The 16,025-nt window shown below is 40.0% G+C and overlaps 1 protein-coding gene across 1 annotated transcript in view; it reads left to right on the top strand.

Annotated features, from left to right (window-relative positions):
- Window positions 1-44: 44 nt before the first annotated feature.
- EXOC5 (exocyst complex component 5) overlaps window positions 45-16,025 on the top strand; it is a 52,239-nt gene continuing 36,258 nt past the window's right edge. Inside the window, exons 1-2 of the mRNA XM_027554194.1 lie at window positions 45-317; window positions 15,341-15,435. Coding sequence (XP_027409995.1) covers window positions 291-317; window positions 15,341-15,435 — 122 coding nt within the window. The 5' untranslated portion in view covers window positions 45-290. The remainder of the gene's footprint in view (window positions 318-15,340; window positions 15,436-16,025) is intronic.

Genomic DNA, 16,025 nt, shown 5'->3' with positions numbered 1-16,025 from the left:
CCGGCCCCTCCCAACAGCTACCCGGGCGCGCGCAGCTCCACTTCCGGCGTACGAGGCGGTGACAATGGGAGCGGCGCGGGCGGCGCTGGGAGGCAGCTGACAGGCGTCTGCAGCTTCGCTTCATGGCCGTTCTCCCGCCCCGCCTGGGCTCTGTGGGGAGCGGGGCGGCCCGCAGCGGCCGGGAGCCGGAGCTGGCGAGCCGAGCGGGGACCTGTGTACCGCGCCGCTGAGGCGCAGCATGTGAAGCGGAGACGGCATCCAGTGCGAGGCGTGCCTCTCAGCCGGCCGGGATGGCCACGACGGCCGAGCTGTTCGAGGTGGGTCCCCGCGGCTCTTCAGGGAGTGGCAGGCCCGGGCTGCGGGCAGAGGAGTGGGCGTTCGCCGCTGCCCGAGAGCAGCCCGACGGAAGGAAGGTGCGATGGCGAAGGAGTGGGGTGGTGGCTCGGGTGTCGGCGCAGGCGGAGCGTGAAAGGGGGGAGGGGTAGCTTGGGGCCCCGGGTGGGGAGGTGGGCAGGGGTGCGAGCCAGGAGTCCTAGCAGAGCAGCGTCGGCTGGAAGGGAGCCTCGGGGTTTGGGCTTTGGAAGATGAGCTCGGGATGGGACGGGCTGACTTAGGGCGCGGAAAGAGGAGGCTGACCCAGGTCTGGCGAGTTCCGTCTTGTCGCCTGGATCCCCGCTGGTATTCTGGGCGGGGGCGCGGCCCTTGAGATTGGGACGACAGGGGGCTTCTCGTGATTGAGTAATGACTCCGTTAGCCAGTGTTGGAAGCGCCGCTTTACCAGTTTACCCTTTCATTCGAGAAGGCTGTAGTCTCTTTTTAGGACAATAGAGGCCTACTAAACCCTTCCCACTGAAGAAAGTCAAAACTAAAACTAACATTTGTGTTCGGGTCTTGAGGAGTTGAAGTGTAACGCGTGAGACATTGACATTCTAATGTGTTTCCTGGACCGTTTTCAGTCTCTAAAACTTACAACTGAGCTAAGGGGAATCCAGTGTGAGAAGCTGTGATGCTTGAGATAATAGAAGAGGAAAATTTTAATTGGACCACCTAACAACAGGGTATCTCCTTTTGTGAAAGAAATGAAAGCTGAGATGTGAAGGAGAGAGAAGGATGGACCCTTTTTGTGTGTGCTTATGTTTCATACTGAGTAACAAAAGTGTAGGTAATAATTAAGAAGACAATAAGTTGACAGTAGATAATTTCTCCATAGGTGAAAATTGGATTCTTTTTTCTGTGTAAGATTCAGCAGGCTTTGTTTTGTTATTTTGGGTCTTTTTTTTTTTTTTTTTTTGGCTTAAAATTTGAATGCCACAGCTTTTGTAACAACTGGGAACTTTTCATTTGTTGCTGTTAATTTAACTATGTTTTGGAATTCTGTCAGCTTTTGGATAGATAATGCATTTGTTGAGGAATAGTGTATGCTATTGTTATAATAAATTGTAATAAAATAGTAATTTGTGAGTGAAGGAGTATAATTATTAGAAAGAATTGGGAAATATTAATTATATTTCCTCAGATTTAAGTGTAGGGACATATATTTATTGCATTAATTTCTCTAACTCCAAAATTGTGCCATTTGTTTATTGATTGACAGGAGCAGGGAGACCTTCTTGCTAAAAGCTTTTACTGTGTGTTCCTGAGCCAGATACTAATTTATGAAGTTGAAATCTTTCATGAAATAGGGAACCAGCCAGCTGTTAATATACAGAAAACTGTTAACTTTGTCATACCGTTCATAAGATATTAACCTTTGGGCTTATGAATTCCCAGTTGTCTTTTTTTCTTTAAATGTTTGATCATATGAGTCCGCATATACTTCCTTGAAAATGTATTTGATTTCTGTTCTGCATGGGGGAAGGAGAGGAAATAGAGAAATACGTGTAGTTTATTTTGCTTTCTCATGTCTTGCCATTTACTAAGGTAGTTAAACTAAATTAGGGTCTGAGTTAATGCAATGACATCAGTTACGAGAGCACGTAATACTTAACAGTGATAATACAAACAACTAGTCCTGTGTCCACAGGGTTTATAGAGTGCCCTTGATTGAACATGCTTGTGGATCTTAACACATGTGACTTTCTCTTTGCTGACCATGTGTAACTTGTTGCTTCATCAAAATTAAAAGTGTATTACATTAATAGTTACAATTAAATGTTAATAGGAATGATAAGTGTATTTATCTTTTCAGCCCTACAGTGGATTCTACCCTTGAATAAGTTTTCACTGCTAAGTGAAAAGTTGGTCTGTTTGCTTTACAGGGAGAAGGAAAAAAGAAAAGAACCAAACTTTAGCTATCGCTGCCATTTCCTGTTGCTATTGCCTTTAGAAGATAGCTTGTAGGACAAGTCAGGGAGTGCCTTTTTTTCTCTTATTTTCCTTCCTTAGTCACAGCTGGAGAACTATGGAAAACAGATTAGGATGTAGTCAAGGATATTTAGTTTTTATGCATCCTGGCTTTAATGTACCAATAAATTGGATTGTGCCTTAATTTTTTCACACTGAAAAAGAAGTTAAAGCAAAATTATGCTTTGCATCTGTGAAATGTCTTAAGTGTTAACCCTGTTTCTTTTAAAATCTTGTTGATCCTGTGAGACTTCCTTTTTAACATAAACACTTTCATACAACAAAAGTGAACTACACGATATTTCCTCAGTTGACAGAAAAGATTTAAAAGTTCTGTCTGCAGTGTTTCTAAATGATCACCTCAGGATGGACATTCTAAAAAGAGTTCATATGTGGTTTGTGTTATGTCTTCTACATATAAAAAGTGGCTGGGATAGTAAATTTTTTCTCTGTTGTCATAAGTATTCTTCTCTTTTCACTGCACTACTGAGAACTCTGTACTCCCTTCTCGCTTGCTGTTTTTCTCTCCTGTCATTCTTCTGCTTGGGCAAGTTACCTTTACGGGAGGATTCTTTGTTAAGCAGAGTCTGTTGAGTACCTACTAAGTTAATGAGGCTTCATGTCTCAAAGAATTTGCTATAGACATATTAATCCTATGAGATGTGAAGAAAAAACACAACTGGTTTAGAGCCCAAAAAAGTTTTGGATATGGGCATGCTTTATTTCATTAGAGATTTACAATATTCCTTGGTATGTTAAAGATTTTAAGAAGTTCATTTCCCAAACTTCTTTGACCATGAGAATGTTTTATTTTCTACTATTAATTTTGTGAATTCCATGGAACATTGGAAAATGTTGAATTATAAATAGAACTTGCCCTTAATGTTAAATAGAGGGAGAGAAGATAGATATATAGCTACATACTTTTGAAATAAAGTTATAAATGGTGTCAGGGGTCTAGGTAAAGTGCTATATAAGTGGAAAGGATAGGAAGATTACCTCTAGAAGTGGGAAAGGATTAGAAAGTGGCATTTGAATGAAATACAAAGGATAAATTAAATTTGAGTTTGTGAAACTGGGTGGAGGGACATTCCAATAAAGCAGACCATACAAGTGTAGACCCCCAAAACAAGGGAAGAGTTCATCTTAGTTCATGAAGTATAGCATGCATGAAGACGAGGAGTGGCATGTAAGGTAAGAGTTTTTAATCACTGAGAATTAAGAATTTGATTTTTTTTTTCTTTTTTGTAAATGTGGATGCATTAATAATAGTGCTTGAAGTCAGGTAATTGGACTGTGGTGACAATGACTCTTTGACTTCCAGATTAGAATTTGAACAGTGAAGAACACCTTTGTATAAAAACATATTTATGTCTCTTAGATTTCAAAATAAGTTACACAGACTGAAGACTTATTCAAAAAGATTCTGTTGTTCAATTAACTAGTTAGTAATGAACATGAAATATACAAGTAAGGACCACTCCTTTACTTTCAAGATGTTGATATGCTACTTGTTTTAGCCATCAGATCAGATCAGATCAGTCCCTCAGTCGTGCCGGACTCTTTGCGACCCCATGAATCGCAGCATGCCAGGCCTCCCTGTCCATCAACTCCCAAAGTTCACTCAGACTCATGTCCATCGAGTCATATTAGCTATTAAATACGTATTTATGGAACTTGGCCATCGATTATAGTATCAGTGTATAAAATGGATTCATTCAGTAAACATTTAGCTTTCCTTACCTCACCTACCCTAGGCCAGAAATCCTTCCAGGTACTGGAATTAAAAGATGGTTTGAGTTAAAAATCTAGTTGAGGGAGTGAAAGAAAAACAAAAACAAAAACATTTCTTCTCTCAACACTTTACCAGTACTCTCAGTATTGCATTACTTCTGACACCAGATGTATGGGGATGGAGGTTTTTTTCCCACAACAATTCAGTTTTCCAACAGACACTGACTGGGTTTTCTACAATTCACTCTAATTCTGATACTGTTTACCTGGAGTTAGCTTAAGTCCCACAAAGGGCTTGAAGTTAAGGGCTCAATCTCACAAAAATGATCCTACTCTGGATATCAGTGTTGTCATCTCTTTCTGATTGGCCAGCCATAAATTGGAGGTTCTCATGACCTCCTCTTTGGGTTCAGTAGTTTGCTAGAATGGCTCACAGAACTCAGGAGAACAATTTAGTGACTAGATTACTGGTTTACTAAAAAGCTCAGGAACAACCAGAGGGAATAGGCGCATAAGGCAGAGTATGGAGGAGTACCACGCTGCCATTCTCTCCTTGGGTGTGCCACCCTTCGAGCAACGTGATATGCTCCAAAACCAGGAATTTCCCTGGTTACCCCACACTTAAGGGATTTTTATGGAGATTTCATCATGTAGAGAATCAATTATTCACTCAATCTCTAACCCTTCTCCTCTTCACAGAGTATAGTGGATGAGGCTGAAAGTTCTGGGCTTCTAATCATGCTCTATCTTTCTGGTGACCAGCCACCATCCAGGAACCCATCAAGAGTTGCTTCAGTGGAGCCAAAGGTGCTCCCAGGAGATTCCAAGAGATTTAGGAGTTCTGTGTAAACCACTCCTATCAACTTTGTCACTCAGCAGATTAGAAGAGTTTTAGGAGGACTGTGTCAGGAACCAGGACCAAAGACCGCTGGAACAAAAGCTCTCCTGGCACGCTTATCACTTAGCCTCGTAGTTGTCTTGTGTGTGCTTTCTTTTAGCCTTTCCTTGGGTAAGATGAATCCCATTTTGCTAGCCTGAAACAAAACATTTGTAGTGCTTTTCAAAAGAATTAGTATTCAATAAATGTAATTAAATCCACCGCAAAACACAGTCTCATGAAAATAAAATCAAATGTGGTTAAAAGGAGAAGCCAAGTGGGTACAATTCATTGAGTTCCAGTGCTGGAATCACATAAAGCTCGTGTTTGGTTTCTAGTAGAGTCTTGGATTTACAGCACCATTAGAATGCCTATTTTTTATTTCTAGAGTGGAGCATGGTGGTCCTGTCTTTTTTTGGTTTTGGATATAAGGGGCAAATCTTGATTTTCAAGGTCCTCAGCAGGGGATTTAGCTATGGGCAAGCAAGTATCGTGAATTATTGTGCATCTGCGATGTGCTCAACGTTATTCTGTTGACCACAGCTGGAAAGTAAGAGAAATAGATGACAAAACCTGCCCTTGCTTTCAATTTAAGTGTAAGAAGAGAGAAACTTACAGATGTTACTGCTTCTGCTGCTAAAGTCACTTCAGTCGTGTCCGACTCTGTGCTACCTCACAGACAGCAGCCCACCGGGCTCCCCTGTCCCTGGGATTCTCCAGGCAAGAACACTGGAGTGGGTTGCCATTTCCTTCTCCAGTGCCTGAAAGTGAAAAGTGAAAGTGAAGTCGCTCAGTCGTGTCCGACTCTTAGTGACCCCTTGGACTGCATCCTACCAGGCTCCTCTGTCCATGGGATTTTCCAGGCAAGAGTACTCGAGTGGGTTGCCATTGCCTTCTCCCACAGATGTTAGTATAAAGCAATAAATGACAAAATGGAAGTGTTACTGGTATCAAATATTATTCTGTGTTGGGATTTGAATTTTTAAGCCTCGTGTGCACGTGTGTGCGTGTGCTTAGTTGTAGCCAACTCTTTGCAACCCCATGGACTGTACCCTGCCAGGCTCTTGCGGTCCATGGGTTTCCAGGCAAGAATACTGGAGTGAGTTGCCATTTCCTTCTCCAGGGGATTTTCCTGACCCAGGAATTGAACCCTGGTCTCCTGCATTGCAGGCAGATTCTTAATGAAGTGGGCCACCGGGGGAGCCCTATCAGCTTCATGGGGATTGTTTAAGAGTGAAGACATCAGTTGAGATAATCTAGGGAAAAAATCCTTTTCCCACAAGTATCCTTGTGGATTGAGTAACTTGGTCACAGGTAAGGAAGCAGAAGTAACATGAGTTTGAAGAGAAGATGAGAGTAGGCTCGTGGTAGTGTGCCTGTTCATTTTGGGGTGCAAAGAAATCAGGTCAGGTAGTTCTGGATAAGGAAATGGCAACCCACTCCAGTGTTCTTGCCTGGAGAATCCCAGGGACGGGGGAGCCTGGTGGGCTGCCGTCTATGGGGTTGCATAGAGTCGGACACTGAGTGACTTAGCTTCAGTAAAATAAGAACTTAAAAGGGTAGATTTAAGAGCGTGAACATCATAGTTTTGAAATTGCATAGGGAAGTTTCTGACTAAAAGTGAATAGTGTTTTAAAGATTAGTTTGACAGTGGTCTGTTACATAGTGAATTTAAGAAAAGTACTTTGTACAGGAAGTACCTGAACCTACTTGTTAGTTGCTTTAATAGGACCCAGAAATACTTCTTCCTGAAATCCTCTGAGCCTTTTTTTTTTTTTTTTACCTTGGTAAGTGAAAATATTATAGGTTCTTTGAGTTTGTAGGTGCCTGTAACAATGGACACGTTTTTGGGTAGACTCCAGCAGTTGGTGATGGACAGGGAGGCCTGGTGTACTGTGGTTCATGGGGTCGCAAAAAGTCGGACACGACTGAGCGACTGAACTGAACTGTAACGTATTTTATTGAATATTTTTGAGAAAGTTTAGTTGGATTTTCTCAAGGAGAAAGTGTTAAATTAGGGATTTATGTTCCTGTTCAAGGGCTTGAGGTCTTAATTTTTAATAGAAATGACTACAAACCCCATATTTTTATTACAATTGGTAATAAAGAATATGAAACTTATAAGAATATGAAATCAGTTTAACAGATAAACATACTAATAAATTATGTGAAGTTTGTCTTCCCTGGTGGCTTAGTGGTAAAGAACCTACCTGCCAGTGCAGGAGATGCTGGTTTGATCTCTGGATCTGAAGGTCCTTTGGAGAGGAAATGGCAACCCACTCCTTTTTTCTTGCCTGGGAAATCCCATGGACAGAGGAGCCTAGTGAGCTACAATGTATGGGGTGGCAAAGAATCAGTCACAATTTAAGTGACTGAGCATGCATGCAAAGTTGAATTTAACATGATAGTATCTTTGTAGTACATACTTAGATCGTTTTGGCTGATTTTGCTTTTAATTACTATAGAAAAATAGAGATTAAGATATACTTTTGTTAGATTCATGAAATTCTAGAAGATTTTGGGGGGAATTGTTTACAGGTATCTTTGAGAATCCTCAGGAGGAGTTGGTCATTTAGAGGTCTTGAAGAATTTGTTAATTTGCCTATCTTTTTCTCATTGTAAATGCCTTTGCAGTGCTAAGTATTAATAAGTTACTGGGATTTATTTAGTTTTATAAGCAGAAAAGACTTTTTGTTTTTTGTTTTTTTAAAACTTCCATTTTTTTAAAATCAGCAACTGATTTATCTTTAACTCTTGTGATAATTTGATTGCCTCAAGATAAAACCTGCACTTCACTTCCAGGATACTGTTCTCTCCTAGTAGTTCCTCCTCCTTTACTGGTCCCTCTTATTTTGTCTCTTGATGGTTTCCTTTCCTCTTCCTATTTCCACATGTTGGCATGCCCTTCTTCCTGGGTGATCTAATCCAGTTCTGAGGTTTTAAATAACTTTAAAATTATATCTAGCACCAGTTTCTTCCCTGTCATACAGCTTATTTTTCTGACTATGTGCTTTACATTTTCACATGTATATCAGATTGGCATCTTCCACATATAATATGCAGAATAGAGCTCTTCTTTCCCCACTCCCTTTTCCATCTCCTTCCCAGTCTCAGTAAATGGTACCACTCACTGTTCATACAGTTGTTCTGGTTGCAATCATGATTCCCTTTTAAAATTTCTTGCCATATCCAGTTTATCAGCATTCAGTTCACTCACTGTATCAGTTCAGTTCAGTCGCTCAGTTGTGTCTGACTCTTTGCGACCCCATGGACTGCAGCATGCCAGGCTTCCCTGTCCATCACCAACTGCTGGAGGTTGCTCAAACTCATATCCATTGAGTCAGTGATGCCATCCAACCATCTCATCCTCTGTTGTCCCCTTCTCCTCCTGCCTTCAATCTTTCCCAGCATCAGGGTCTTTTCCATTGAGTCAGTTATTCACATCAGGTGGCCAAAGTATTGGAGTTTCAACTTCAGAATCAGTCCTTCCAATGAATATTCAGGACTGATTTGCTTTAGGATAGACTGGTTTGATCTCCTTGTATTCCAAGGAACTCTCAAGAGTCTTCTCCAACACCACAGTTTGAAAGCATCAATTCTTTGGCGCTCAGCTTTCTTTACAGTCCAACTCTCACATCCATATGAACAGATCCTTTAAAAGGTCATGAACCTGGCGATTTGACAGTATCCCTTACATTGCTACTTTGATCTGAGTCATTAGCATCTCTTGACTAGACTACTACAATGTTGTAGGTTTTCTCAGAGAAGCTGACTTTAAGACAGTTTAGTCCCATGGACGGAGGAGCCTGGTGGGCTGCAGTCCATGGGGTCGCTAAGAGTCAGACACGACTGAGCGACTTCCCTTTCACTTTTCACTTTCATGCATTGGAGAAGGCAATGGCAACCCACTCCAGTGTTCTTGCCTGGAGAATCCCAGGGACGGGGGAGCCTGGTGGGCTGCCGTCTGTGGGGTCGCACAGAGTCAAACACGACAGTAGCCGTGTGCAGAATATTTATTAGAAAGTACCCTTGGGGTGAGTATATGTGAAAGGACAGGGTAGATAAGCAAAACTGGGTCTTAGGAGAAATAGCAGTACAGTGCTGACCCAGCAACAGTGGTGATGATTCCTATGGGAAGTTCTGAAACTAAAATTACCTGTCAGAGTTGCCCTGATTTTTACTCAAGTGGTCAGGCCTTTATATCCTTGTCTTAGTAATTAGATAGAGACCACATTGGCTTTCCCAGGTGGTGCAGTGGTAAAGAATCTGCCTGCCAGTGCAGGAGACGCAAGAGACCTTGTTTGATCCCTTTGTCGGAAAGATCCCCTGGAGTGGGAAATGACAATCTGCCCCAGTATTCTTGCCTGGGAAATTCCATGGAGAGAGGAGACAGTCCATGGGGTCGCAAAGAGTTGGACGCAACTGAGCAGACACAGACAACATTGGGAAAAGTATGGCATTGAGTGAAGGAGCTCTGTGCAGCTGAAGGATCCCTGAAAATACTGCCAGGTGAATGCTCTGCTGGCAGCACTGCTGGCAGCTAGAGCAAGACCCTTCTTGAAGGAATATCTGGACTACACATCTGTGTTCCCTGCAGAACACTCCTGTGCCACTAAGCTCCATGTTTTCATATACATTGGTGGGGGGAGGAGACAGGTAGCTCTTCTAGCACTCCATTTGGGGTTCTTACCCTGGAGGAAAATTAGAAGTGGAATGAGTGGCAGAGTCATCTTGTCTACCTGGTTATTTATTCTTCCATAGTAAATGTCTCCTTGTGGATGTTAACATGTGATACTAAGATCTTCATACTTCATGCCCAGTCTCATGTGTCCATTCATGTGTGTCAACCCCAGATTTCCCTGTTCTCTTTCTTCCAGTCTTTCTCCTCTGATAGCTAGGTCCTTGGCCACTATCCATGAGTCCATGTATATTCTAACTAGGTCAGTTTTCTGACCACCCATGAGGATGAACAGTCATTGCCTTTTGGGAGGATATTTTTCTTGTCACCGAGTTTCAAGGCCACTGCTGAGGGAAGTTGTGATTGCAGCTGCTGTTCATTTTTATTTGACACCAACATGCTTAGCCAACTCTTGATGAAGTAAGCTCATGCTTTTCCTTCTCTGTCATCTGGTTTCAAGTGATTCCCATAAGGCCATACATATGAATTAAGGGAAGCATGCTAGTGCAATAGTAGTGAAAAACATGGGCTACCTGCTTATGCGTTTGCTTTCTGGCTCTGTTCTTGTTTGATTCTGGGGTTACTACTTCCATCTTAATGATGAATAGTTTCTGGATCTACTTAACATCATGATTTCTTGAGTCCATTGGAACCTAGACCTCCAATGAAATCTTATGACCCCATGGATTATACCTCACCAATGTGGCCTTGGATTAAATACCCCCTTGTATTACAATTTCTCAGGTATAAAACTAGGCTATATTAATAGAACCTACCTCATAGACTTGTTAAGTATGTGTTAAATAAGATTGTAAGTGCTAGGCACATATTTGGCACATAGTAAACACTTTTAAAAATTGGTCATTACCGTCTTATTTAGAAGTCTTTCATGTGTTTGTCAGACTTTCTGAACTTCTGAGTAGCTCTAAGCATAAATTCCTTTGAGTCATTGTTTCTCAATTTGTGCTTGTAAATTAAGATTTGTTAAACATGTCAACTCTTTTGTCTCAAGTGAGGTAGACTCAGGTATGATTATATAAATATGTTTGCTAAGAGTTGGAGAAGGCAATGGCACCCCACTCCAGTACTCTTGCCTGGAAAATCCCATGGAAAGAGGAGCCTGGTAGGCTGCAGTCCATGGGTTGCTAAGAGTCAGACATGACTGAGCAACTTCACTTTCCCTTTTCCCTTTCATGCATTGGAGAAGGCATTGGCAACCCACTCCAGTGTTCTTGCCTGGAGAATCCCATGGGTGGAGGAGTCTGGTAGGTATGGGGTCGTGAAGAGTCGGACAGGACTGAAGTGACTTAGCAGCAGCAGCAGCAGCTAAATGAGTAAATTGTATTTTAGAGGATCAGAATATTTACTTTGCAGAATATCTAACTCATCCTTATGATTTAATCATCAATCATGTCAGCACCTGGGTAAACTGAATTTATTTATTTATTTGCAGTTATTCCAAAATATTGGCATATTCCCCATATTATATAATACATCCTTGTAACATATCTTACATCCAATAGTTTGTACTTCCCATTACCCCACCCTGATACTGTCCTCTTCCCTACCATTGGTAACCACTAGTTTGTTCTCTATATCTGTGAGTCCACTTCTTTTTTGTTATATTCACTAGTTTGTTGTATTTTTTAGATTCCCCATTATAAATGATTTTGTACAGTATTTGTCTTTCTCTGTCTGATATATTTCACTTTCAGCATAATGCCCTTCAAGTCCATCTGTGTGCTGCAAATGGCAAAATTTCATCCTTTCTTATGTGTTGAGTAGTGTTTCATTGTATCTATATACTGCACCTTCTTTATCAGTTCACCTGTTGATGGATACTTACATTGCTTTCATATCTTGGCAATTGTAAATAATGCTGCTATGAACATTGAGGTGCATATATCTTCACAAATTGCTGTTGTTGTTATTGTCTTTTCAGATATATACCCAAGTATGGAATTTCTGGGTCATATGGTAGTCCTGGGCTTCCCTGGTGGCTCAAATGGTAAAGAATCTGCCTGCAGTGAGGGAGACTTGGGTTTGATCCCTGGGTCGGGAAGTTCCCTTGGAGAAGGAAATGGCAACCCACTCCATTATTCTTGCCTGGAGAATTCCATGGACAGAGGAGCCTGGTGGGCTACAGTCCATGGGGTTGCAAAGAGTCAGGACATGACTGAACAGCTAACATACTTGGTAGTTCTATTTTTTGTTTTTTGAGAAATCTCCATACTGTTTTCCACAGTGGCTGCACCAATTTTTATTCCCACCAACAGTGTAACAAGGGTTCCCTTTCTCCACATCCTGGCCATCATTTGTTACTTGTGTTCTTTTTGATGATAGAGGAGAAGGCAATGGCAACCCACTCCAGTACTCTTGCCTGGAAAATCCCATGGATGGAGGAGCCTGGTAGGCTGCAGTCCATGGGGTCGCTGGGGGTCAGACACGACTGAGCGACTTCACTTTCACTTTTCACTTTCACGCATTGGAGAAGGAAATGGCAACCCACTCCAGTGTTCTTGCCTGGAGAATCCCAGGGACGGGGGAGCTTGGTGGGCTGCCGTCTATGGGGTCGCATGGAGTCGGACACGACTGAAGTGACTTAGCAGTAGCAGTAGCCATGTTGAGCATCTTTTCATGTGCTTTTTGGCCATCTATATGTCTTCTTTGGGAAAATGGCTATTCATTTCTTCTGCCCATTTTAAAATCTAGTTTGAACTGAATTTTTTAAAAGTAGCTAGCAGTTTTGTTTGCTTTTAATGCCTTGATCATATCGTATGTTTATATTTCCTAGAACTGTATTACTCTGGCTGCTATTTTTCAGTTATTTTGACCACTATGAAAGAACCTTTTAAAAAGAGTCTTTAAAATTTTTTAAAAACCTATTTATATTGTTATGTGTTCTTGCTGCTGCTGCTGCTAAGTCGCTTCAGTCGTGTCCGACTCTGTGCGACCTCATAGATGGCCTCCTACCAGGCTCGTCTGTCTCTGGGATTCTCCAGGCAAGAACACTGGAGTGGGTTGCCATTTCCTTCTCCAATGCATAAAAGTGAAAAGTGAAAGCGAAGTCACTCAGTCGTGTCCGACTCTTATCGACCTCATAGACTGCAGCCTACCAGGCTCCTCTGTCCATGGGATTTTCCAGGCAAGAGTACTGGAGTGGGGTGCCATTGCCTTCTCCGGTGTTCTTGCTACTTGATGTTTATTTTTTAGCAATAACTGATATTAACACTAATAAAAATTATGGTTTTCTTTTAAAATATGTACAGTTTGAAAGTTGATCATGGATTTTATGTATACAAGGCATGTGACAGTTTATCAATTTATCAATAAAATTATTGGCTTGTATTTTAATGTTAAAAGACAGAATCAGTGATGTGCATGTGCCTTCATGTGGCAGTTTTCACCTTTTTAGCTTCACCTCTTATTCTCACCACCTAAACTTTAGGCACAAGGAGCTATTTGTAGTTTCCCAAAGCAGTGGAAACAGCAATTTAAATCTCAACTCTGCAGTATACAGCTTGCCTTATCTTGGGCAAGTAAGTGTCCTCTCTAAGTCTCAGCTTCCTCATTATAAACTGGGGATAAAATAGGACCTCTGGTCTTAACTGCACACAGTGAATGTTAAATGATTATGTGAGCCGTTATTCTCGTTGGTGTTTCTCCTCTTTTTCTGATGGTTATTGTTCTGACTGAAGCTTATCCTCTCAGTCCTCCTCGAATATCAGACTGGTAAGCCATTCTCTCAAATTCCAATGTGATGTGATGATGATAAAAAGACAGGTTATCATCTATGGGTTTTAACTGTCAGTTCTGTCTACATCCTTCCATATGTGGTATTTGTGATCTAGTCCATTTTCCTTTAATGGGTTAAGCTCTATCTTCTCTTTTCCTAATGGTCTGGAAAACTGTTCCATTTTTTTTCTGGCTGATTTTTCTTCTTTCCTCTGGTCTCAGCTAAAGTGTCATGCTCTCAGAAAGTAAGACTGTTACAATACTCACTTTTTATACCAGTCTTCTTTCATTTCCATCTTCCCTTCATCTCTGTTGCTGTTTTTTAGAGCATTCAGGAATTTCTTTCCCTCACATTTATCACAATTGTGATTAGTTATTTCTGTAATTACTGTTTAAGGTTTGTATCCTTTGTAGAAGATCATTTCTGTGAGAACTTGCAGAGACTTGTGTATTGAATTCACATCTGTATTCTTAGTGCCTGCCACAGTGCTCAACACAAGAGTAGCTGTTTACTAAACATTTGCTGAATTAAGAAATATTCTTTTTCCATCACTCAACTACCTATTGAGTTAACAACTCACTCAGCAATGTTAGTACTGAAGTTTGTGTACAAATTTTAAATTTTACTTGTCACGTACTATTACTGTATTCTTTATACTTTTTCCCTGTTCATGTTGTAAGTTTCTGAAGGGTGCCATTTGTGTTATATACATCTTTTTATTCCAAAGCCTAACAGACTGCTTGGCAGTGGAAATTTTATTGTTCAGTGAATGTTCATCAATGAAAATATGTTTTTAAAGTATGATTAAGAATGGAAAGTTTTACAGATACAAGAATTCAAACTGAAATCACCAACAAATGCTATCAGTTTAAGTTACATGCTAAGTGTGAGGCAATATATATGATACCTGTTTATATGAAATAGGGTAATATGGAAACTATGTAAATTCATGTGTTAATATTATGTTTAAAAAACACATTATCAGCTGATGGTGAACATTTGAATGATAATTTTCTTAATTGGGCCTTCTATTCTGATATTTTTTTTAATTCTTTTTTTCTATAAAGTTTAGAAAATTTTGTCTTGCTATTTTAATATTAGATATTATATGTGAGCATTTTTTATCATTTCATTAAATTTTTTTACAACATGATTTTAATAGGAACATAATTTTTTATCCTGTAAATTGAGTATAATTTTTCAATAATGATTCTGTTGATATTTCTGTAAGTAACTTTTCAGCATTATACATATTACAGAAATTTTGCATTCATACCTACTTTTTCCCTTAGAGTTTTAAAAGTAGAATTACTGGGTTAAATGGTGTGAGCATTTGTAGACCTGTTGATGTTACCAAAATGTTGCTTATTGCCCTCTAAAAATATTGTACATTTTAACTTTTCTAACAATAATGAGCCCACTCCAGTGTTATTGCCTTGGAGAATCCCAGGGACGGGGGAGCCTGGTGGGCTGCCGCCTATGGGGTCGCACAGAGTCGGACACAACTGAAGTGACTTAGCAATAAAGAGAGTGTGAATTTCAGCCTACCTGCTCCTGTATTGCATATTGTAATTAAGGAAATATTGTATTTAAATACTGTAATTAAGGAAAAAGAAAAAACGTTGTCAGTGAGGCCCCCCAAAAAGTAATAACTTGACCTTATTTGATTTCTAGTGAAGCTTTATAGGTTTCATGTTTCTTGGCCATTTTTATTTCTTCTATAAATTGTTTTCTTTGCTCACTTTTCCATTAGTTTGTTCCTGCTTATCAAACTCTTTAATATCCTAATTTTCATTAAATGATTTGTTTATTGAAGACTTTTTAAATAGAGGAAGCTTGTATATTTTAATAATTAGATATATTTAATTAGTAGTTTAATTTCAGTTCTCACATAGTATTACCTATTTCATTTTTGTAAGTAGTAGTAAGTTATGTATGAAACTTTTAAAAGAACATTTATTTTGTAAACTAGGAGCCTTTTGTGGCAGATGAGTATATTGAACGTCTTGTATGGAGAACCCCAGGAGGAGGCTCTAGAGGGGGACCTGAAGCTTTTGATCCTAAAAGGTGAAGTAAAATTTTTTTTTCATAGACCCAATCTAGTACAAGTTTGTGTCTGGAACAGAGGTGACTGTTGGAATTCCTTTCAATATTCATGAAAAGGGAGTTAACAACTGGCCAATAAAAGGAAGAAGCATTAGAAGCTTGAGCTTTATTTATTTTTCCTTTTATGTTTCTTTTATTTTAGAAAAGGACTTTAAGTGACATGGGGGAAAGGATTTTATTGCATTATGAGAATTTAATCTTTTCTCCAATTAATAATAAATTAGAAATTACTGGTTATACCTCTAAAATAAAACATGTTGAGTATGCCGTTTTAAGTATTGTTGTAAATTGGGGGAACAAAATTCACCATACCTCGAATACACAGTATTATGTTTATATAGTACATTTTACCCTTTTGACTATTTCTGTAAAATTGGTTTCATTTCTGGGGGTTAATCTGGAGATTTCCTATGAGGTTTTCATTTATATCAGAGATAATCCCTAACATAATGCTAGAGAGAAAATTAACATGTTCATCCCTAACTCAAGGAATGCTCACTAATACTTCATTTACAATTATAAGTGAACTGATCAGTTCCTAGTGATCAATT

Source organism: Bos indicus x Bos taurus, chromosome 10 (assembly GCF_003369695.1).
Source record: "Bos indicus x Bos taurus breed Angus x Brahman F1 hybrid chromosome 10, Bos_hybrid_MaternalHap_v2.0, whole genome shotgun sequence".
Taxonomy (NCBI): Eukaryota; Metazoa; Chordata; class Mammalia; order Artiodactyla; family Bovidae; genus Bos; species Bos indicus x Bos taurus.
Note: the sequence above shows the minus strand (reverse complement) of the source record. Positions and strands in the feature narration are given on the sequence as shown.